At 38.1% G+C, this 25,742-nt stretch overlaps 1 protein-coding gene and 1 pseudogene across 1 annotated transcript; one reads left to right on the top strand and one right to left on the bottom strand.

The window, feature by feature from the left end:
• The first annotated feature begins 6,019 nt into the window (after positions 1-6,019).
• LOC137824203 (putative FBD-associated F-box protein At5g56440) lies at positions 6,020-24,066 on the top strand. Its single transcript, XM_068629725.2, has 4 exons — positions 6,020-7,077; positions 19,428-19,571; positions 19,648-19,942; positions 23,602-24,066. Exons 1-3 carry the CDS (start codon positions 6,280-6,282, stop codon positions 19,924-19,926), a joined length of 1,221 nt encoding a protein of 406 aa, XP_068485826.2. The 5' UTR covers positions 6,020-6,279; the 3' UTR covers positions 19,927-19,942; positions 23,602-24,066.
• On the bottom strand, positions 21,639-22,340 carry LOC150025489 (secreted RxLR effector protein 161-like; annotated as a pseudogene).
• Positions 24,067-25,742: the final 1,676 nt, after the last annotated feature.

Genomic DNA, 25,742 nt, shown 5'->3' with positions numbered 1-25,742 from the left:
CGAAAGAAACACCTTCGGGTGGTGCACCAGGTGAATGCAGTGACATTTCGATCGAGGATGCCACCCATCACCTTCACAGATGAAGACTTCAAGGGTGTGGATTACCGCCAGGACGACCCCATGGTGATATCGGTCGATATAAACCGATTCACCATCAGGAAGACCCTTGGGACCAAGGGAGTTCAGTAGACATCCTATACTGGAAAACTTTTAAAGCCATGAGGATACCCGATGTCGAGATGGTGCCTTACGACGACCATGTAGTCGGGTTCTCAGGTGAGAGTGTGGGTACCAAGGGCTACATTGAGCTCTACACCACCTTCGCCCAGAAGAAGAACAACAAGACCATAAGGATCTGGTATCTGGTCATCGATGCCAACACATCCTACAACATCCTCCTCGGCCGACCATCCATCAACCGGTTGATGGGACTTCTCACCTGGCAATGAAGTTCCCTTCGAAGACGCGGGATATTCTTACGGTCCACGTGGACCAGAAGGAGGCATGAGAGTGCTATGACGAAAGCCTTCGGGTGGAGCCTTTAAGGAACGACATCACTCTCAAGAGAAAATCCTCCCGGAAGGACCGCTCACCCCGGGAAGCCCGACCGATGTCAGTCGAGCCAATAGTTGCGTTGGTAGACCTAGATCCCCGGGCGACTAAGGACATACTAGAAGCGTGAGAATAGCTAAGGCGAGTACCGCTCCTGGATGAAGAACACAATATTGCAATGGGGACGACCATGGCAGTGGCCGAGGTCGAGATAATGCACGTCGCGCTAAAGAAGAACGTCGACATGCCAAGAGTGAACCCGGACATCATCACTCATAAGTTGTCAATATTTAAAGAAGTCCGACCGATCTCTCAGAAGAAGAGGGATCTAGCCGACAAAAAACGCCTAGCGGAAGGTAAAGACCGAGAAGCTTCTGTCGGTCGGGTTCATACGGGAGGCCTGGTACACGACTTGGCTGGCCAACGTCGTCATGGTCACCAAGTCGAACGACAACTGGAGGAAGTGCGTCGACTACAGAAACCTCAACAGCGCATGTCTGAAAGACTCCTACCCCCTACCCAACATCGACCGCCTGGTGGAGGGGGCGGCCGACCATAAAATCTTGAGCTTCCTGGACATTTATTCTGGCTATAACCAGATAAGTATGCACCCCAAAGATAAGGAGAAGACGGTCTTCATTACAGCCGACACCAACTACTACTATGAGGTCATGCTGTTCAGCCTCAAGAACACAAGGGCGACCTACCAGCGCCTCGTGGACAAGTTCTTTAGAGGGTTGATCGGCCGGTGTGTAGAGGTATATGTGGACGACATAGTGGTGAAGTCTGACTTTTTCGAATAGCACGTGAAGGACCTCCATGAGGTGTTCAAGGCCCTTAGAGGGGCCAACACGAAGCTCAATCCCAAGAAGTGCGTATTCGAGATCGAGGGAGGGAAGTTCCCAGGCTTCATGCTCACTCATATGGGGATAGAGGCCAACCTCGAAAAATGTCAGACCATAGTCGACATGAGAAGTCCCCAAAACATGAAGGAGGTACAACAACTCCTAGGGCGCCTGACCGCCCTCTCAAGATTCGTCTCCCGACTGGCCGAGAGGACAAGACCGATGGTCCAGATACTTCGGAAGGCCTCCAAGTTCAGCTGGGACGACAGATGCGAGGAAATCTTCAAGCAGTTGAAGGATTTCCTAACTTGTCCATCAATCATACAGAAGTCGAGACCCGACCAACCCATCCTGGTCTACCTAGCGGTCTTAGAGGAAGCCATCAGCGTTGCATTAGTGCAGGAGGACGAGGGTGAGGAACGACCAATATACTTCGTCAGCTGGACGCTCCACGCGGCCAAGACGAGATACCAGATGATCGAGAAGGTGGCGCTCTCCCTGGTCTTCACGGCGAGGTGGATGCGCCCCTATTTCCAAAACCACTCAATCATTGTAAGGATCGACTACCCAATCTTTAAAATTTTGTGTAAATAGGACCTTGTAGGGAGGATGATAGGATGATTGGTCGAGTTGTCCGAGTTCGACATTCGTTATCAGCCACGGGGGGCTATCAAGTCCCAGTGCCTGACCGACTTCTCAGCCGAGCTGACACCACTACCCACCATGTCGCTCGGGACTCTATGTGGATGGCTCATCCAACAAAACAACCTATGGAGCAGGAGTCGTCCTGGAAGGGTCGGGCGACCTCCTCCTAGAGCAAGCACTCCAGTTCGGATTTAGGGCGACCAACAACTAGGCCGAGTACAAGGCCTTGCTCACTAGGCTAAACCTAGCCTATGACATGGGAGCACGCGAGGTCGTGTGCAAAATCGACTCCCAGGTTATGGTCAGCCAAGTCAAGGGAGACTTCGAGGTGAAGGAGCCTTTACTACAACATTTCTATCATGTTGCCCGAAACAACATTGCCCAATTCAACAAAGCACCATTGGAGCACATACCGAGGGAGGAAACCAAAAAGGGCCAACGCCTTGTCCAGGCTGTCGGTCACCAAGAAGAAGAGCCACTAGAGATGAGTCATACAGATATGGTTGAGGCACCCTAGTGTGTCCGAGACCGAATGCCTTGCAATAGTCGAGGCCGAAACTGATAAATGGATGACACCCATCATCCAGTACCTAGAGGATGGCACATGCAAGCCAGAACGAGAAAAAACCATGAAGAAACAATGTGCCCCGTACACCATGATCAACGATGATTTATACTGAAGAGGATACTCGGCCCTCCTGCTGAAGTGTATCACCAACAAGCAAGCTGAGTACATCCTGACCGAGATCCATGAAGGTGTCTGCGGAAACCACTCAGTGGCACGGACGATGGCCTCAAAGGTCCTGAGGGCAGGCTACTACTGGTCGACCGTCCAGGGTGACTGTGCCGAGTATGTGAAGAAATGTGCCAAGTGCCAAGAGTTCGACCCTCTCCACCATGCTAAGCCAGAAGAGCTGCATAGCCTCATCTCCCCATGGTCGTTCGCCATCTGAGGGATGGACATTATAGGTCCTTTCGCACCGGGAAAAGGGCAAACCGAATTCCTCTTAGTCCCAGTCGACTACTTTACCAAATGGATCGAGGCCGAGCCACTTGCATCCATCTCGGCCAAAAATGTTCAGAATTTTGTCTGGAGAAGCATTGTTTGTCGATTCGGCGTGCCGAATACAATCATAACTGACAATGGTCGACAATTCATTGACCGAGGTCTCCAGTCTTTTTATGACGACCTGGGCAAGCCAAAAGGTCGATGGACCGAGGAACTAATAGAAGTACTTTGGCGTACAGGTGCACCCCCAGACAACCATGTAGGAAACGTCATACAACCTAACGTACGGGACCGAGGCAATGATCCCGGTTGAAGTAGGCGAGCCACCATACGATGGCAAATGTTCGACCTCACCCTAAATGAGGAAAGCCTAGTGGTTAACCTCGATTTGGTAAGTGAGCTTCGAGACAAGAGCAAGATTTGGGAGACCGCGTGCAAGCTTCGGCGTCAAGACGGTACAACACAAAAGTTCGACCGAGGAGCTTCCAGAAGGGAGACCTCGTATAGAGAATGCGCAACGACGCGAGAAAAAGTGAAGGGAAGTTCTCGTCCAACTGGGAGAGACCTTTCCGAGTCCGAGAAGTCGCAAAGGGGCCAACTTATCACTTATAATGGCTTTCAGACAAAAATGTACCAAGGACGTGGAATGCCACGCACCTTAAATTTTATTACAGCTGAATAAATAAAGTCACATACTCTTTCCTCACCGCACCAGGGAAGTTTTGACGAGGCGTTCTTCTCAAAGTACTAGCATCGTTCTCCTGCAAATACTCGGCTCAGTCTGGATGAAGCCTTAACCGGCATACCCTGCCGAGGCCGGTCAACTAGGTTTGGTCTGGATGAAGCCTTAAATGGCATACCCTGCCAACACCTCTCACTCGGCTCGTTCTGGATGTAGCCTTAACCGACATACTCTGCCGAGACCAATCAATTAGGTTTGGTCTAGATGAAGCCTTAACCGGCATACCCTGCCAACACCTCTCACTTGGCTTGGTCTGGATGTAGCCTTAACCGTCATACCCTGCCGAGACCGATCAACTAGGTTTGGTCTGGATGAAGCCTTAACTGACATACCCTGCCAACACCTCTCACTCGACTCGGTCTGGATGCTAGGAATAAATTTGAAATGTTAATTGCTATCAACTTCTGCTTGTAACAATAAGGAGTTTTTATAAATATGCAAGAAATCGATATTTAGGAGACTATCTTAATAATTTTATATATTAGGAATCAATATAAGTGAATTTTATATGGGCATCAATGTCAATCAAAGATAGAATATTATTATGCTTTTCAAAAATACAAAAGAGTAAGAAGGGTGAACCCCTATCCCAATTTTTTTTTCCAATTAAATCAACAACTCTTTACTTTGCTTTCTTTATATTCTTTCAATCTCATACACAACAAACATCCAACAAACTTTAACTTATTTTTTTCTATTTAATGAATCTTATAATTGAGATTTCAATTGTTTCTTGTGATTCAATATTCGTCCTTAAAAACAAATTATTACTTTCGTCCTTAGAGACAAATTATTACTTTTAACATGTTATATTTATCATAAAATAGTCATCAATAAATTTAACTTAAAAGAGAAATAATTATGTCTAATCTCTTGACATTGACTCATGAAATGACCAAGGTGTTCCATCGTTGATTTGTCATTTTTGCTTGAAGCAAAGTATGGAATTTATAACCTCATAACGAATGAACGACTTGTTTACTCATTCAGGATATGACTTCTAATAGATTTACTTGTCTATTAGTTTATTTGGAACTCAATTTTTTTTATATAGCTTATAGTATCATATAATATATATATATATACCACAATTGACAATAATCTACTAGAGTTGTATATGACAAGCTGAATCCCTCCAATTGTTATTTGCTCATATTCATATGCCAGTCTTATATCAACTTCATGATTTAAGTTTTGGTCCCCATAATTAACAAAAAGTTAGTTTGATAACTATGTAGCAGTTGGTGGTCATATATATAATATATATATATATATATATATATATTGTGCCATATTAGAATTAAAAGGATTTGGTAGCCTCCCTTATGCTTTGGGCAATGGTTGCTATGCTTGCTTAACGATTCCCTTACATAGAAGAAGATAATTTTTTTGGGGTTGCATTTGTTGGTACTCTTCTGTTATTGCTCTTTGAACATCATTATTTACTATGAGCTTCTTAATGTCCTAAAGTTATTTGGAAATCTAAGTACATGACATCATGCACTCTTCATTTTGCTTATAAATGTACAAGGGAGTCATTATGGCATCATACTCCCTTTCACCACCAAGCTCATTGATGAGGATAAAGTTTGGTGAAGGTGGAGAAACCAATGTTTTAATGGGAGTGCCAAAAGTAAAATTGTTAATATGCTTTAATCACTTGTCAAAGTTGGGATGAGTTGAAAAAACAATAACTTCTTTGTACTATAGGTCAAATTTGATGTATCATCCGGGTGGAACCATGAATTGGGTAGCTAGTATTTTTTTTTTTAAAGAAAATTAAGACTTCTTTTATGAACTCATGAAAAATTAAGATAAGTAGCATGTAAATCTAGGTAGAAGATGTTAATCTCTTTTATTATGTATCTAAAGATATAAAATTTACTTATCTGAATATTTTCTTTTAATTGTAAATGTTAGAAATTAATTCAATATTGAGAAAATCACAATTGTACTAAGATTTTTTAACCCATCTCAGTAATTGAACTTGATCTTTGACCTTATCATTAAGTAACACTATTATTCAATGAAGTAATATGCGTATAAATTGTTGTAAACTCTAACGCATATTCAAAGCTTCTCCATAAATGCAAGCTGGTGAAATAATAATATAAAGAATATAACATGTTTACGTTTTACAGTAATATTTGACAGCAGAGTAAAAAGTCAGATTATGAGCAAAATTAGTATATCCGTTGTAAGAAAAAAACTGAAAAAGTTTAGAGAAAAAAAAGGAAAATAAGAAACGAGTAAGAAAAGGGAAGAAATAGAGGAGAAATAGCAATGAATGAGGGTGACATGTGATGGTAGAAACCAAAAAAATAGGAATGGGGTAAGGAAAGTTAGAGAAAAAAACAATTGTAACCGCTAGAGTGGCCACTGGAAGTATTAAGTGTGCAGTGCAAAGTGCCAATTCTTATTCAGAAAACAACAATACTAGACAATAGCTGCTTCGCTTGTTCCAATTAACCCCACCATCACGACCCATGGTGGAATCCTCCCAACCACCGTCCAAGCAACGGTCGCTACCCGGCGGGGACGACAGAATTAGTCAGCTCCCCGACGTCCTCCTTCTCCAAATCCTCTCCCTCCTTTCAACCAAACAGGCAGTGGTCACTGGCATTCTCGCGAAGCGGTGGCGCCCACTGTGGCCTGCCGTGTCGGTCCTCGACCTCGACGACGAGTCCTCTCCGGATTCCCGCCACGGTTCCGCGGGCTTTGCGGAGTTCGTGTACTCGGTGCTCCTCCTGCACGACGCGCCGGCAATCGAGCGGTTCCGGCTCCGGTGTGCGAACCCGAACTCCTCCGCGTGCGACATCGCCACGTGGCTATGTCACGTGGCGAGGCGGAGGGTGGAGTGCGTGGAGCTGTCGCTGTCGCTCTCGCGCTATGTGGCGCTTCCGCGGCGCCTCTTCAACTGCGACACGGTTTCGGCCATGAAGCTCAACGGCGTGTTCCTCAACGCGCTCGCCTCGTTCTCCGTGCGCTTGCCTCTGCTGAGGGCTTTGCACGTGGGGGATAGGGTTCTGTTCGGGTGCCACGATTACCTGGTGAAGCTTCTCTCTGGATGCCCTGCGCTGGAAGACTTGGTGCTGGAATCCACCTACAACGATGCCTGCGGAGGTGTCGTTTGTGCCGAGGGCAATTTCGAGCTTAGTTTGAAACACTTGTCGCGTGCCAAAATTGGGTTTTCTTGGAAGGAGAGGTGCCTCAAGTCCATGCTTCTCATTTTCCAAGTGCTCTCTCACGTTAGGTGCCTCTCCCTTTCTCCCTGTACAGTGGCGGTACGACGCTTCTCCACCCTACCCTTAGTTAAATACTATACATCATGTGTATATTTGTTTGTTTTTGGTTCAATTTGTTTCTTGAACTCACGGTTCATTCTGAGTTTAATTGTTTCTTGCATAAGAGAACATGATGTTGCATTGAATTTGGTGTTTATATGGGATGTATTGTGGAGATTATGAACGAGTTATTGCTACTCTGAGAAAATAGATATAGGTGGCAATTAGCGTTGTTTTTTTCAATATTTGTTGCCCAAAATAACATGGTGTTGCACTGAATTGGTATATTGTTTTGGATGTGGTAGTGGAATGGGATTTTCGTAGTGGTTAATAGTGGAAATAAAAAGGACTTACGTTAGACAAGCAAAACACATGAACTGGGAGGGAGAAAGATCCCAAGGAGGGGGATATGTGCACAGACAATTGTTTTGAAGAGCTGCAGGTGACTGCGACGCCTCATCAATAGAAGGATAAGATGTATAGGTTAAAAAGCGACTGAGTTGTATGTAATACGGATTCTGGGGTTGAAAATGAAACAGAGCTAGGGCAAACACGGGTTGAAGTTAGGTAAAACAGTGTTACAGACCTAATGTTAGTTTCAATGAAGCAACTGTTTTCATGTGGCGCTCCTTCTAATTCTTAAATTAGTTTTAGGGTACCTAACTTAAGTCCCAAAGTAGGTGCTGTTGAAGAAAAAGTTGGGTTTCAATATTATTACAACAGGAAATTTGGCTCCCTATACAATCATTGGATATAGCCTGCTATTGAGGTGCTCTGTGTCTCAATAGTGAAGTCGAAAAGAACCTTGGGAGAACCACACCTCAAAAGGTAACTAATGCAGTTGTTGAGTGTCATAAGTCTACCCCACACCAGAATCCCATACTTCTGATGTGAGACTCAAGTCCCGTGCATGTATTACAATTGGATCCAAACTACAAATCAATCGTAACAAATGTTCTCTACCAATTGTGGAGTTGCTAATAGTGCCTTCCCTTCTTTGTGATGCAACCGGGGCCACCATACAAAAATACTGAACTTCATTAATGTATTTGTTTTGTATGAGGCAGTTATTATAGAATAATTTGTTATTTGGTATGAGTGAAGGTTTTAGAGTAATCTAGTATTATAATTGTTAAGTTTGCTAGACCAGTTAGCTTGTTAGGAAGGTTGTTGCTTCTTATATCATACAGGCATACAGCTAAGCTTGTGCTGCAAGCATTCTGCTTTTATAAATACTGTGCAGCACTTATTCAATCAAGTGGAATACATTTCATTTAGAAAAAGATATTGCAGATTACCCTCTCTTTCAGTTTTCTCACACTAAATCCTAACATGGTATCTGTTAAATGTATTTTCAATATATGGGCGTAGGCCCATCTCTATGTAATATACTGTACAATCTACACATAATATGTTCATTGGTTGTGCTCAAACACAAGGATTCATTTTATGGTTGTGCTCAAGCACAAGGATTCATCCTTATGAATATTCATCTTATGTTCTTGCATGGTATCTAGAGCCTAGTGAATCCTTGCCCTCTTGGTGGACCCCTTGTGTTTCTATCTAATTTCCGGCCTTCTCCTCACCGTGCCTCTCTTTCCCGAGATTTTGGCCATTGTCTTTACCGTCCGTGACTGCCTCTCTGACTGGTGGTCTCATTGCTTGAGTCGCCTTGCCCAGGCGACCACAACGTCGTTGGAGTCATAGTCATCGTAGCTCTGACGTGTTTGCACATGCACACGTGTTTGCACAACTTCTCTCTCTATCAACCACCAACAGTCATTCATGGCAATGTGTTTGTCCACCTTTTTGGTGGTTCGTACCAACGCCAAACTTGCCCTAACCTCCTCTCTTTGATTTGGTACCGCATTCTTGGTTGAATTGTTTGAAGGTTCCCCTCTCTTTGGGGGTGGTTTTTTTCTCTCTTGTAGGAACTTCTCTCTCTCCTACCATTGTTTTCACTCTCTTTCACAAGCCCATGACTTCTACTAGTTCTAGGTTTGATTCCTCAATCTTCACTTACTATGTCAATGTCCCACTCTCCATTGACAAGTTAGATGACACGAGTTATGAGACTTGGGCCTTTGATATCAAGCTAGGCTTGAGGGACAAGATTTTATTGATCATCTCACCTAGACAACAACCTCAATTGATTCAAAAGATCATCCTCGATGGTCCAAAGTTGATGTCCAAGTCTGTTGTGTTCTTAAGTCAACTATTCATCCTTCCCCCTAGGGTTTGGGAGCAAGCCTGGTTACTGTGCACAAATGATACTTAATACCTCTATGTGTGTTTGCCATAATCTTCTAACTATCATCGCCCTAGATGCCTTGATAGCCCCATGACTGAATACTTGGGAAAGGTTCATGGTCTTCTACACGACATCAATGAATTATTGCCTCTTGCTGCCACTCCTACCTAGGAAATCGAGCAATGCCAAACCATTGTTATGTTGATGGCGTTGTATGGGATTCCTAAAGAGTATTCTTCAATTCATGATTAGATTTTGGAGTCTTTGACTGTGTGCACATTGAACTTTGCAAGGGCCACCTTGTTGTGTGTATCATGCAAGTTATCACTTAACATTCCTACTTCTGTCGTGATTCCTCTGCCTTAGTATCTTAGTGTGATGGCCACAATTTCTCTTGCAAACCAGGTAGAGGTTTTCCCTGGTGTGATCATTGTCACAAACTTGGTCACACCATCGACCAATGTTATGCCTTATATGGTTTCCCTGTTCGGTTGGTTACTATTGCTCAAGCTGCCCTTGTTCAACCTAATTCTGGTGCCCCTTCATCTAATAGTTTTGAACCTTCGACTTTCTTACATGACTTCTTAAAATGTTATGAGAAATGTTAGGCCTTGAGTTCCACTACTTCTGTTGTGTACACAAACACCTCATTTGCTGGTGTCACTCACTCTACCTCTCGGTCCTTTAGTCCTTGACTTTGGTGCCACCAATCATATATCTGGTAATATGTCTCTTTTCTTGTCTCTTTCCACTTCTTGTCTTTTACCCTCTGTCATTATGGTCAATGGCTCTTGTGCCCTCTATTGTGGTGTTGGTATTGTCCATCTTCTTCCTTTTCTCTCCCTTGACAATCTCCTCTATGTCCTTGGATGTTCATTTAATTTATTATCCCTTAATCATCTCACTCAATTGTCTTCTTTCTTTTACAAAGATTTTGTTTTCTTACAAGGCCAAAGTTCAAGATGGAGGATTGACACCACATGTGAGTCTCATGATCATGGCCTTTATATACTACGAACATATGCTCATGCTGGCTTGATGGTAGATTCACTTTCTGTCATCCTTGCAAAATTGGGTCATCCTGGCCTTATCAAACTTTAACACCTTGTACCACGTCTGTGGAATTGTTTACTTTGTTGTGAGTCATGTCAATTCAGAAAACATAGTCGTAGTTCATTTCCTAAAGGTGTGATATGAGTTGGATAGACACTTAACAAGAAACAACACTTTAAGGAGGCTTAAGGACAAATCAATGGAGGACAATGCCATCCAAATGAAGAGCCAAACTCATATACATCATGAGTGCCATGTCCTTATCACAAACACTTGGCGGAATTGAAAGGAAAGCAAGAACACAAATAGAAGCACAATTGAAATGTGTAAACTGACAAACTGGACAGAATTGAATCAAGAAATGAATCTACCGATTGAAATCATCAAAGGAACAAGATAAACTGAATAGAAACTTAAAACAGCACCTAGAACAAGAATAAACGGTAGAAATTGAAGAACAAGCTAAACTACCGATTGGAAATGAAAATGGAGATGAAAGAAGATGAAACTTAAGTGATTGAAGACCGCTGGAATGGAATTTGGAGTTGCTCACGCCACTTGGTGATGGAGTTCCAAGATGAGTGAAGGAAGCCGCCACTTGAAGCTCTCCAAAAGCTCACAAGATGAGACTAAGCTAAGAGATCAAAATCTCACACAATTCTCTCTCCAAAAGAGTAGAGTTTCTCTATATCAATTATCCAATCTGAATTTACAAGAGCCCAACCTCTCTATTTATAATAGAAGAGGGCTGAAATGAAACACAAATGAAACTCAAAGTTCCCTCCAAATTCAAATGCAAATTGGTGCCACCTAGTCATGAAGTAAGTGTGACCCACTTCTTATTTTCAGCACCTCCTAAAATGCGTCTACACCCCCCTTAACTATTCACACCTCCTACAACTATACAAAATTAATTCAAATGATGCTCTTTTATTTAATGCGTGGCCTTGGACTTCTTGGGCTTTGGCCTTCTTGGGCTTGGGCTTTGGGCTTGGGCCTCATCTTTTGAAAAGACTAATAAGAAGAACTTTAAATGATTTGACCCTTGTCCATTCTTTGCTTTAGTTCACTTAGATATTTGTGGACCGATTCCTGATAGGTCTACTTTAAGATTGCAATATTTTGTAATCAATTAATGATTATTCTCGATGAAGTTGATTATTTTCAATGAAAAATTGTTTTGAGTTGTTTCCAATATTTCAATCTTTTTATAATAGTTAAAAATCATTTTGGTGTTTCTAATTGTACTTTTTGCAATGATAATGCTCGTGAGTACCTTTTCCATCCCTTTCAGACTTTCATGTCCTCCCATGGTATTCTTCACCTGACATTCCTATGCATATACCTCTCAACAAAATGGGGTGGCAAACTATAACAATCATCACTTTATTCTAACAACTCAAACTCTTTTACTTCACGATCATGTTCCTCAACACTTTTGGGGTGATGTTGTTCTCACCTCTTGTTATCTCATCAATTACATGCATTCTTCTGTCCTTAACAACCAATTTCCTCTTGCTATTTTGTTCCCTCATCAACCTCTCCTCCCATTAACTCCTGAGTCTTGGGATCTACCTATTTTTTTCATAATCTTAGTCTTGGACTTGATAAACTGCCATATGGGTCTCACAAGTGTGTCTTCTTAGGTTACCCTAGATCTCAAAAAGGGTATTAATGTTTCTCAACCCCCTTTTATGCTATTTGATCTTCGTTGATATCACCTTCTTTGAGTCTTCTCTTTACTTTGAGTTTAAGTCTATACCTTCTAGAAGGCTATCTTAGGCCCTACAATCATGCCTTGTCTTTGATACCATCGACATCTTTGATTACTCTTGATGCCACCACCTGTGCCACCTTTTCAGGTTTGTCATTGCTGACAACATTTATGTCTTCCATTGTGCCAACTTCTAAATGTACTCTGATGCCACCTCTTTCATCCCTTCTTGCCCCGCCTCTTATGTATGACTTCCCTATTGCACTTCATAAATGTACACATTCCACTTGTAATCATTCCTCTTACATTTCATGCTTGATGTTGTTTGTTCTTCAGAATAGTGGTACTTAGGATCTTGTTCCTTTGCCTGTTAGGAAATATGTTGTTGGTTGTCGATGGGTCTTTATAGTCAAGTTGACACTGATAACAATATTGATCAACTTAAAGGTCATTGGTTGCCAAAGGTTATACTTAAATCTTTGGGATAGATTATGGTGACACCTTTACTCTAGTCACTGAGATGACCTTTGTCAAATTAGTTTTAGTTGTGACTGGTCTTAAACATTGGCCCTTCTATTAGTTGGATGTCAAAATGACTTCCACCATGGTGATTTGATGGAGAAAATTTATGTGTAGCAACCTCCTAGCTTTGTTGCTTAGGGGGAATATTCCCGCTTGATATAAAAAAGTTTCCCAAGGCATGGTTTGATAGATTCAGTGTAGTAGTTTAATAGTTTGGTATGAGATGGAATGAGGTTGACCATTCTTGTGTTTTTGTCATTTTGGGGTTTGGGTTATCCATTTGGTTGTGTGGATGGCACTATTCTGATAATAAGTAGCAATTATCATGGCATTTTACGGATAAAACAACACCTTTGTCATAATTTTTCAGGCTAAAGACTTTAGTAAACTTCGATACTTATTGGGAATTGAGGTAGCACAATGGAATTATGATTTCTTGGAAGAAGTATGTTTTGGATATTTTAGGGGAGATTGGGTTAATGAATTCCAAGCCCCTTGACACACCTATGGTTCCTAGTGTTAAACTTCTACCAAGACAAGGGGAGCGACTTTCAAATCTCGAGAGATATATGAGATTGGTTGGAAAATCGAATTATCTCATAGTCACTTGCCCTTACATCTCTTTTGCCTTTAGTGTGGTATTCAGTTTCTAAATTCTCCATGTGTAAGACAATGGAAAGCTGTTCGCATTCTAAAGTACATGAAAGTAGCTACTGTAAAATGTTTGTTATATGGACATAATAATCATACTTGGGTTGTAGGATACTTAGATGTAGATTGGGCTGACTCTAACTTGTAGGAGATTCACTTTTAGATATTATGTCTTTATTGGTGACATCTTGATATCTTAGAAAAAAAAAACAAAAAGTAGTGGCAAGATTTAGTGAAGAAGCAAAGCATAGAGATATGACTTCTACCACTTGTGAACTTATTTGGCTCAAACAACTTCTTAAAGAACTGTTATTTGGAGAGGTTACACAAATGTCTCTCATTTGTGATAATAAAGCTGCTTTTCATATTGCCTCAAATCTAGTATTTCACAAGAGGGTCAAATGTATTGAGATAGATTGTCACTTTTTTCGTGAAAAGATTGTATCTAGAGACATTACTATTCAGTTTGTTAATTCCAATGGTAAGTTGGTAAATGTCTTCACCAAATCATTGCGGAATCCTAGAATTGATTACATTTGTAAGAAACTTGGTGCATATGATTTATATGCACCAATTTGAGTGGGAGTGTTAAATGTATTTTCAATATATGGCCTAGGCCCATCTCTATATAATATATTGTACAGTATAATGTGTTCGTTGGTTATGTTCAAACACACAAGGATTCAATCATACGAATATCCATCTTATCTTCTTACAATGTCATAGAGCTTCTTTCAATCCTCACCAATCATCATGGATTATACAAAATTAATTCCCTTCTCTTTATCTCACCATATGATTCTCTGCAAAATTTCAATCTCTGCAACCTCACTAATTACCTTCTCTCACCACACTATTCCTGTCATTTTCCACTGGAAAAACATCTTGTAGTGACTACAACAAATTGACCCAGTAATTAGAGGGCATGAACTTCAACTTTCTAATTCAATCTTAGCTTGCATTGCTGGAAATTTTCACTCCTACCAGGCTTGTTTGGAATGAAATTCATAGCCATTTTCATGTGCTCATGCATGCAAATTCCACTCAGTTCTACTTAAGAGATTCAAATGATTAAGTAATGAGCAAGTTTGTCTAAGAATTCTTGTGCACAAACCCCTGGTAGGACTCATTGTTGGCCATTTGCAATAATTTTGAGGCTATTTCAGTTGGCCTCTCTCAACCCTCTCAATGACTGAAATGGAGTGACTTCTCTTTGTGCTAGACCCATGATTTAAAATGAACATTTGGATGGTTAATGTTGCACATTTTGATGTTCAACCTTCATCCTTTGTTCAGCCATGTTTTTACCCTGCACCATCTCATTCTGGTGTTCAGCTGTTAGTGGCTAACCTGTCAACAAATGCCTATCACCTCCCTCTGGTTGATCCTAATAATAGTAGTTAATTTTGAGGAGTGGTGGTGGTAACTTGTAATGGAAGAGCTCGTGGCTGAGGTGGATGACACTTTGGTGGTTGTAGCTCAATCCAATGTCAGATGTGCCACAAAGCAGGTCACGGTGCTACTATGTTTTCACTGGCTTTACCTTTCTAAATGTTATGATGAGCTCAACACATGTGCTGGTAGTATGTTCAACCGCTGCCTCCTTTGCTACTCTCATGGCGTCATCAATTTATGCCAATATTCCTCATTGCGAAGCTGCCACATCAAATCATATTCATCCTTGTGCCAACACACAGGCTCCTATGGTTAAATCCATCCCTTCCTCTTCTGCACAGATGCCTCATGCCTTACTTACTGATTTTGTGACAAATTCCTCTTGGCCTGGCACTTGAACTTGGGTCCCATGCACCATGTTATTTTAGATCCATGGAGCCTTCTGCACAATACCTCTGAGTGACACATTAAATTCTGTTGGGAAAGGTTTTCCCTTTTTACCAATTGATTCGACATCATTCCAATCTTCCCTACAATCCTACACTTCACTCTCTAAAAAAGTAACATTTGGTTCCTAACATAACTAAAAGTCTGATCATCGTCACAAAATTTGCTCAAGATGGTCATGTATTCCTTTGAGTTTCTCCCTTTCACTGCCTACTTAAATTTTGAGGATGAACTGCATGAATTCTGAAATCTTGTCCTTTGAAGAGCTGTTGCCCCCAGTCCCTATTTGCCATTCTCTCCTTATCATTTTTTGCTATATAATAATACAGCTTCCCCTATTTGTTCTAGCTGTCAGTCAGTTGTCCTTGCACTCACTACACCGGACATCACTAGCTCATTAGTAAACACTGTACCTGTACCATATGCCATTGCAGATATCCTCATCATGAGTTCTTTGAAAAATCTTCAACCGTGTAAAATTTCATTACCAAATAAAAGTGACGGATCTCTGTACATGTTTAGGTTAAGCTCTTTGCATTCCCTCTTTATGGAAGATATGGTCATTGATGTTTGGGGACCAGCCGTAGTTGAATCATCAGTGATTCTTGTTACTTCTTGACCATTGTTGGTTCTCATACAAGGTTCACATGGTTGTATCCTATATGGCTATACATCAGATGCACTTTTCGAACAGTTTAAGTTTATGGCAGAGCTGCAAAATGGGAAATCTCTGAAGTCAGTTCAAATTGATCAGGGGCAAGTGGAGAGTTCAGAAACTTCACCTCTTGGCTTTCTCGGCTGGGTATCTCCTGTAGACTTGTCTCCATACCCATCATCAGAATGGTCAATTGAAACAGATTTCACACTTTTAATGCCCAACTACCACGTATGTTTTAGGATTATGCTGTCCCAGCTGTCACCTTCTTATCAAACAACTTCTTGCAGCATCTTGGACAATCAAATTCCATAGAATGCTCAAAGCTTAGATTCCAGATTTCAAGTCACTAGTGCTTGTTATCCTTTCTTCTCGTCTTTTCAACTCCTTCAAATTTGAATTCATATGAAAGGAATGCATATTTATTAGCTACTTCTTGGTTCATAAAGGCTACAAGTACACGTGTATTGACCATGAAGGAAGGATTTTATTTTCCCAAGATTGTTGTTGTTTGTCAAGGATTTGCCTGAGATATTACTGCTAGCATAGGAATCTTCTTGCCTAAAAATGTGTAATTTTTTCCAATTTATATTGTAGAAATACAAAATGACAGGAAATCTGGAATCTGCCTATTAATTGTATTAATAAGGATTCTAGTATAGAGTCAAATTAGGACATAGGAATTAGAATAATACCTTTGTTATTTTTGTTGTAAATGGTAAATCTTCCCATCCGTAGAGAATTTTGTACTATTTATTGAGATGAATAGAATCAGGAATGCACAACCGATTCGCTCAAATATTATTCTGATATGGTATTAGAGTCTCCTTTTGGCATAAATGAGTTCTCAATTTCTTTGTTCTTGGCCATGCTATTTTCTGTGTATTTTAGTCATCTTTGAGCTCTTGGACCTCAGTTCTTCATCCTTCGAGGTTCTTTTTTTGTTCTCTGTAAAGGTTATTTGATTTCCCATTTTTTTTCTGTGGCAATTAATAATTTGATTGTTCATTTTAAAGGGAAAACTGTGCTTCTTGAGAGTTATAGTTTAAAGTTGTTTGTGAAAGGGAATGAATGTGGGGTCATTGATGGGCGGTATGAATTGGTAAGCGAATAATTTTGGTGTTCATATCGCACTATGAATTGCATGAATCAGATTATTGCAAGAATCATGATTTGGGGAAGAATTGCACAATTTTTTGTTCTTCTCTTGGCTGTGTAGGCATCTAGTGGGTCAGAAAAAATAGATGTTCCAAATTACAACCAGAATTGGCCTAACCCTAAATTACAACTTACTGTATTTCTTTTAAAACTTTAGCATGTTAGGGTGATTAGGGGTTCAACTTGAAGCATTTGATCTTGCTAGCTCAAATCAAATTGCCACTAACTTGATTCCAAGGAAGCACCACCTGAAATTGGATCTAGAAATGGTAGGTATGGAAAGAATTTGGTGTATGAAAAGATGGTTAAATGTCATCCCTGAACTGATACATATCCAAGAGGCCAATCCAACTCTCGTACATTGGATCAGATGAAAAATTCTAATATTCCAGGTTATGATTTTTCAGCCTCTCAAAATGAAACAGTAATCCCAGTAGTTAAGGATAATCATGACCTCTCTATTGAATAAATCAAGGTATTGGAGAAGAATAAATCATGTTTGTCAATTATTTGAAGAAAAAACTCTCTTCGTTCTGAATGGGTTTATTCAGTAAAATATAAAGTAAATTTGTCAATTTAGAGGTATAGTGCAAGTCCGGTTGCTAAGGTTTTGCATAAACTAATGGTATCTATTGTAAACTTGTGAGTAGTCCTATAGGTTGGAGCTATAACTTGGGTAATGTAGATGATGGTGCAATGACAGATAATAAGATGTATTAGCATTTGTTGCAGATTAGTTTGCCTAATACTAAATTGGACATTGCATTTGTAAGTTTGGTTACTCAGTTTATGCATAACCTAAGAGGTGATCATTTATAGGCAGCTCAAAGAATTTTGCAGTATTTCAAGGGAACTCCTGCAAGAGTAATTTTATTTAAAAGGAATGGTAATGCAACTCTTAAAGCTTATACTGATGCTTATTATGTAGGTTCAGCCATTAACTTGAGAACCAGTACATCATGGTACTGTACTTTCTTGAATGACACCTTGTAATTTGGAGTAGTAAAAGGTGTAATATAGTGGCTTGTTCTATTGTTTAAGATATGGCACAAGGTATTTGTTCTTTGGCTTGTGACTATTTTTGAAGATTTGAAGTTTAAATAGGATTGATTTATGAATCTCTACTCTGATAATAAGTCAGCAATTAGCATTACCTAGATTCCAGTTCAACATATGAAGAAACTAATCTCATTGAGGTGGTTAGACATTTTATCGAAGAATAATATCTAAGCTAGGAATGTAGAATGCCTATTCGTGGGCTTGAGGGGGTAGTGTTGGAAATTGAATTATTAATATTCAATTAGAATATGTTTAGTGTATATAGGATATGGGGTTATCTAATTTGTCCGTAAATTGTAATGTATTGATTATAATGTAATCCTGATACTTATAATTTGGAGCATACTGTTGGGTGAAACTCGTAATAGGAATGACTTTTAGAAGGACAGGGTTTATAGAACTCAACCCACCAACCTAGAACCAGTCCAAAATGAGTTTATAATGGGTCGGGGCTGATCAGCCCATAGGGCATTTTCGGTTGGAAAACCCAAAATAGTAGAAAATATGTTTATTTTGTATAGAAATATTTATAAGATTCTATGTAACTATTATGTGCTACAAGTTGTGAAGGTAATAAACGAGACTTGGAAGTAGCAATAACAAACAAGATTGTTGTTTTTTGGCTTAATTACCTTTTTAGTCCCTATACTAGGGCCAATAGTCAATTAAGTCCCAAGAATTTTGAAAAGTTCAATATGGTCCCAATTTTTTTAAAGCAATTCAATCTTGTTCCATCGGTTAGATTGCCCTCATTAAAACAGATTTACCTCAGTGATTGTGCTACTTCACATTGAATTACATGTATTGTTACCACATTGAATTGTTTTAAAAAAGTTAGGATCACCACATTGAATTGTTTTAAAAAAATTAGGATCACACTTAACTTTTTCAAAAACGTTGGGACCAAAATAAAATTTAAAAAAGAAATTGGGACGACATTGAAGTTTTTAAAATCTGAGGGATGAAATTGATTTTTGGCCCTTAATATAAGGACTAAAAGGGTAAGCCTTGTTTTTTTTATTTTTTTATTTAGAAGTTTTCTATTCTTGTCCCATTCTCTTATGTTATTTTGGTGACCATGGCGGACTGATGATGGGACAAGTTGGCCTGTATTGTCACCTGGTAATCTCACTCTGGGCAATTTCAGAAAAATTCTCATACTTTCTTATTGTTCAAAATGGTGCTAAATATTTGTTGACTTTGAGATTGAGATTGAAATTGAAGTAGAAGTTATGCTTTGGTTAGTAAGACAATTCTCTACAAGCCAAAGAAACATAGGAAGACCTTTGCCTTCTATTATTTTCCTTGCTTTAGTTACTTGTCAGTTTAATTTTGGTTTTAATTTTCTGACTGAATGTAATGATTTCCTGGGTTGGTGTCAGTTTTTTTAAACTCCATTTATTTTTGTTTTTTAAATATTCTTTTCTCGTAACTTTTATATGCAGTGTTTGAAGCATGCTTCTGCCATTGATATTCCGGTGTTTGACAAGTTAATCCAGCTGGAAATTTCATTTGGAAGCTATTCATGGGATTTGTTAGCAAACTTGCTTCAACGTTCCCACAAGCTGGAAGTTCTTATGATTAACAAGGTTTGCTGAGTTGAAAAGTGAATTCTATTTTCTATTTTTTAACTTCTATTTGAGAACATTTGGTGTGTTATTGCAGGAATCACAAAAATATGCAAAGGGACAAGAGTCACGATGGAGCCATCCACTGCTTGTTCCTGAATGCCTTTTACATCTCAAAACGTTTTGCCTAAGAGAATATCAAGGATTGGAAACTGAGCTGGATTTTGTAGGGTATATTATGCAAAATGCTAGAGTGTTAGAGACAATGACTATCTTCTTATCAAGCTCCTTAGGTTCAGAGGAAAAACTCCAAATCCGCAGGCATTTATCTATACTTCAAAGGAACTTTGAAACCTGTCAAATTGTATTCCATTGAATCTTATTCTCAAAAGGTATGTTTTTGCTGGGCCTATATTGGGAAGCTTTGCTCAATTAATTTTCTCTTTTCTCTTAGTTGCTTTCTGTTTTAGTTCTTTGTTTAGGAGGTCCCTTATCCTCCTCCCCCTAGTATACCATAGTAGTATCACTTGAACTTATGTAAGGAAATAAAGAATTATATAATTGATAACAATCACACAACTTATATTCTCATCAGCTTTTTTTGTAACAATCAAACTCTCTAAAATAAGGAAATAAAAATATCTTGAAATGAAAGAAGATTCTAAAAATATTTTTCTTCCAATTACTATGGAGATATTGAGGATATTTTTATCCTAATAATCCTCTATTTACAAAACTCCTGTTCAAATTGGTAAATGAATATCAATCATTCTCAATTTGCCTACAAGATCCTGAAATTTGTCCCTCGGAAGAACCTTAGTGAAAGTGTCCGGTATCTAAAGTTTATCTTTGATGAAGCGCTTGCTAATTTCAACATGTTTGGTCTTGTCATGTACTTATTATCCCATTATAATTGCATAGAAATGTCAAAATTTATTTTAAGGTCATCAATTATGATTTTCATTCATAGTCCTTCATACACACCTTGAGCAAGGGTTCAAAATTCTGCTTCTGCATTAAAATGAGATGCTCTCTCTTGTTTTTTGGTTCTTAAGGTTCTACATCTTAGCTTACCTATTTGTTTGAGGAGATCAAATACATATTTTCTTTGGCAGATGAAAATTTCCTTTTTTTGAATAAACAACCTCTATTCCTAGAAAATACTTGAGTTTTCCCATATCTTTCATATCAAATTGGGCTGTCAATTTTTCCTTTAAAGCCAATTTCCCTATATCATCATCTCCTGCAATAATCATATTATCTTCATAGACTAGCAATATATTGAGTTTACTTGTAATGAAGTGTTTTATGAATGAAGTACGTTCTCCTTGGCTTTGCTTATATCCTAAATAAATCATTGCTTTCATAAGTCTTTCAAACCATGCTTTTGGAGACGGTTTAAGATCGTATAAGGCCTTTTTTAGGAGACATACCTTATTCCTTCAACTATGAGTTTCAAAACCTAGAGGAATCTTCATGTACACTTCTTCTAAAACATTCTTCACGTACAACTGGTGTATGTCCCAACTAAATTAGTTTTTAGAGAAATAACAACTTAAACTGTATTCATTTTTTTTATTAGATTTGTCTTTTCATAGTCTATTCTATAAGTTTGGGTGTATTTCATTGCTACCAATTTGGCTTCAAATTTGTCTATTGTCTCATCTGCTTTATATTTGACTATCAATATCCATTTGCACCCTACAACACTTGTCTCTTGGTTTTGTCAACAATCTCTTATGTTGAGTTTCTTTCTAATTCATTCATCTCTTGTCTCATGGCTCGAGTCCAATGTTCACTTTTCATAGCTTCTTGGACTAGGATATGTTGTTGCATCAATGATAGTAATAAAGCTTCGATGTTTGTTAGGGAGACTGTAAGCACAAACATATTAAGAAATAGGATACTTGAACAAATGAGTGGACTAAAAGACAATGTATTCAACCTACAGTGTTGTACTTTTATTGATGTATATGTAGGATACAAAGAAAAGGAAATTCACTTGTATAAAACCCTAACCCTAAATTTGGGTACACAAAAGAAAAATTAATTAAAAAAGAAAATAAAATTATATTTCAACATTCCCTCTCAAGCTGGAGCATATAGATCATATGCACCAAGCTTAGAACATATAAATTAAATCCTGAGTTGTTCATTAGAGCTAACAAACTCAGTGATTAGATCTTTGGACAACAAATTCTCTCTAACAAAATGACAGTCAATATCGATATGGTTAGTTCTCTCATGAAATGTCGGATTGGAAGCAATATGAAGAGCTGCCTAGTTGTCACAATACAACTTCATCCACTCATTTTCACAAAATTTCAACTCTTGAAGGAGTTGTTTATTCCACACAAGTTCACATGTCATCGATATTTAGCTTTTGCACTAGATCAAGCAATAGCATTTTGTTTTTTACTTTTCCAAAATACAAGGTTCCTTCCAAGGAATACATAGTATCTTGTGGTAGATCTCGTGTGAATGGGACAACCAACCCAATCTGCATCACAATATCCTAAGACTTAAGTACTTTCTTTGTTCTCGTACAATATTTCTTGTCTCGAGTCCCCTTTTCCATATCTAAGAATGTTAATCACAACATTCCAATGATCAATGTGGGAGTTTTGCATAAATTGACTCACAACTCCCACTAGATGACAAAGATGAGGTCTTGTTATAGTAAGATATATGAGTTTTCCAATCAACCTTCTCTATATAAAGTTCACCTTGGTTTCTCATTAACTTCTGATTGGAGTCCATATGACTATTAATGGGCTTGCAATTTTTCATGCCTGTTTCCTCAAAAATATCAAGCATATTTTTTTTTGCGAAATGATGACACCTTTTGTTTGTGCCACTTCAATATCAAGAAAATACTCTAGATAGCTCAAATCTTTGATATAAAAGTGATTAAATAAATACTTATTTAATTGAGTAATTTTAATTATATCATTTCCTGTAATAACAATATCATCAACATAAATCATAGGATAAACACACTTTCAAGAAATATGACAGTAAAACACTGAATGATCTGCCTCACTACTACGTGTCAATTCAAAAATCTGCACAATATGAGTAAATTTATCAATATCTTGGGAACCATAGAATGTCACGTCCAAGTCATGATTAGTGAATCTTCACTTAATTATCCCAAATTCCAAAATTAGAGTCATTTGACCTTGGTCCTCCACCATCGATGTGATTTAATCTTGACCGTCTCTTCAAAATCATCCAAAGTACTGGCTCCACTGCAGATAATTTTGGCAATCAAACTGTTAGACACCCACCACATTTGGAAAGATCATTAGGACCTAAAGATAGATTTCACCTCAAACAATTGGTCTTATGAGCCAAACGATGGGAGTTTGATCCTTGTTGGAGCTAGGAGTGTGGGTTCATGCGTCGATATTGATGGTTGTGCTTGACGACTTTGTTAGCTATGCGGATTGCCCGTGCACCTTTTTGGTCCACCATACTGCACTGGACAACGACGGTGACAACTGTTTACGTGACAGCAGAAATAGAACTTTCAAACTTAGGAGTTCAGATATTAATTTATTGAGGAAATAAATAATTATTTTATTGATAACAACCACCACACAAATTACATTCTCATCGCCTCTTTCTAATAATCAACCTCTTTAAAATAAGGAAATAAAAATATCCTAAAATGAATTGGAAAATTTAAAGATATTGTTTTCCTAACTAATATTGAGGATACTTTTATCCTGATAATCCAACATTATATAAATAGGACCCTTGTGTTAGTATTCGTATCACACCATTACACCTTATTGGTCTAGAATACTGTTGAAGTATTCTTTCTCCTTTTCTCTTCCACATGAACCTTTTAATTCCAACAAATAAACCTTTGTATGTGGAAATTTGCCAATTTATGAAATGAATATACAACAAAGCTGTTTAGAGCTGTAGTAGAAACACTGATTCTATTTAGGCTTGCCTCTGGGTAATACAGTTTGCTTTTCATTTTAATATATTTTAATTGTTAATTAAAATTAACTATCCTGTTCTTATGAATGTTTTTCAGAGCAGGAAAGTTCCAGCAGTTTCAAGTGCAGCAATTTGTAATCATTGAAGTTTGACGTAGCCTATTTTGATTAGAGAGCATTTTTGTTTCAGGGTCTTTCATTTTGTTGTTAGGGATGCTTTACAGTGTATTAGTGTTTTTTTGTTATTGTGAATACTTCTAATTGGTCTAATATGACTGAAAACTTTGCTGACTAAGGCTCGTTATGGGCTGTAACATGAATACCTGTCCCACCTGGGGAATTCATCCTGACATGTTGCTATGAGGGAAAAATCTATAACCGACTCTTCTTTTGCATATACTTCTAAGTTCGGAGCAGCTTTCTCTTGAGAAATTGTGACTGCTCTGCAAGATCTTGTGTAAGTCTATAACAACATTTGTAAGCTGTTTTGTGGTGTTCAGTTTCTGACATTTATTTAATATAGTAATGGCAATGAATATACCTGAATTTTGTTTTTGTTCAAAGTTATCTTCAAACGAATTGTATAAATATGGTAGCTTCCGGGAAACAGGTTCTGAGTCATAAAAGCAAGTAACTGCATTACGACAATGGCAGGTGTAACCCCGGCTTCTTCAGGGATTGAAAAGGAAAAGCCTTCTTTTAAATTGGAAATTGTTAAATACGTATATCCATTGGCATTAGTCCCTATTTATGTTAAACAATAGATTATGGGTTGCTTGTCGTCAAGAGGGTAAGGTCTAAACAGCCAGATGGACCAAATTAGAGTGACTTCGAATGGGTTGCCATAATGTACACTGCTGCTGGGTTTTTGCTTCCTATACTTCCATAATTTTTAAAATTATCATTCTGCTCTTTATTTCAGTGGTGTGCCCTTCATATGTAACTTTTCTTGCTATCGTTTTATTTCTTTAGTCTATTGTAAGTTTGTACTTTATTGCTACAAGTTTAAGGATTTTAGGAGTTTTCGTGATAATTTAAAGTTGGTTAACTTTTGATAGGTGCAAAAGGTTGAGTAACATAAACAAAGTTTTTTTTTCTTGTTAACAAGTTTTTGACTCATCCAATCCAGAAATGAACTTTTGAAACACACAACATGGAATATATGTATAAAAACATAAGCATTCTCGATTGGATTATTTGGAATAAGAATTTTGACTTTCAAATAAACCATTCCGGAACAGTAAGGTCATTTTTCTGGATGACAATATTTAGAACATATAATATATATTACACTATTTTAAAACACCTAATTCAGAATATATGATATGATTTGTAGATTTTCCATTATGTACTCTAAATTTGGCTATATTATTTGCTTTCTGGAATACTTAATTCAAAATGTGAAATATTAGATATTGTGAAAAGTAAATAATGTATGTAGGAATGTAATTCAAAATACATATTTTAATTTGGTTTTTCAAAAGATAAATAATATATATGATTATTTTCATATGATGAATTTATCAACGTATATAATGTTGTATTGTGTTGTTAATGTTTTTGTTATTTAGGATGACTTGTCACAATGGACAAGATGTGTTGTTTTTAATCTTTGATTTATGATTGTCATATTAAAGTAAAATATAATAAATGTGTTTTGAGGAAGGAAGACATATGTATTGACAAGTAGGAATTAGAAACAACTATTAGTGGAAGTAGGAAAAATTTGTGTCATTTTAGGTTACAAGAGAAATCCGTGAAAGATGGTGAATGATGAATTGTGAAATTAGTTTGTTCCTCTCATAATCACAACTTAACAAATACATTGCTAGGTCATTCATATGTTGGTAGATTAACACATAACAAGAAGTTAATGTTTTTTTATATGACAAAGAGTTTGGTCAAACTTAGAAATATTGTGTTAACATTAAATGTGACAACCATAAAACACGTGTATATGGTAAGGTATACATATTACTATAAGTGTCTAATTTTAGTAATATTTCATATTAAAATATAGACACTTATGAAGATTTATTGCTAATGTACATATAAAATAATTTCTAATTTATGAATTTATACCTTTTCATATATTTTATGAGCTTTATTTGAATAAGAGCATTTTATTCCAAATTTGGTGTTAATTGCAAATTTGTAGGGAGGATTGAAGATTTGGAGTAAAGGAGAAAAAATTGAGTTAAAAAGAGAAAGCAGGAAGGTTTCAGAATGGAAAAAGATG

This window comes from Phaseolus vulgaris, chromosome 8, assembly GCF_051622355.1.
Source record: "Phaseolus vulgaris cultivar YP4 chromosome 8, ASM5162235v1, whole genome shotgun sequence".
In the NCBI taxonomy this organism is placed as follows: Eukaryota; Viridiplantae; Streptophyta; class Magnoliopsida; order Fabales; family Fabaceae; genus Phaseolus; species Phaseolus vulgaris.
Note: the sequence above shows the minus strand (reverse complement) of the source record. Positions and strands in the feature narration are given on the sequence as shown.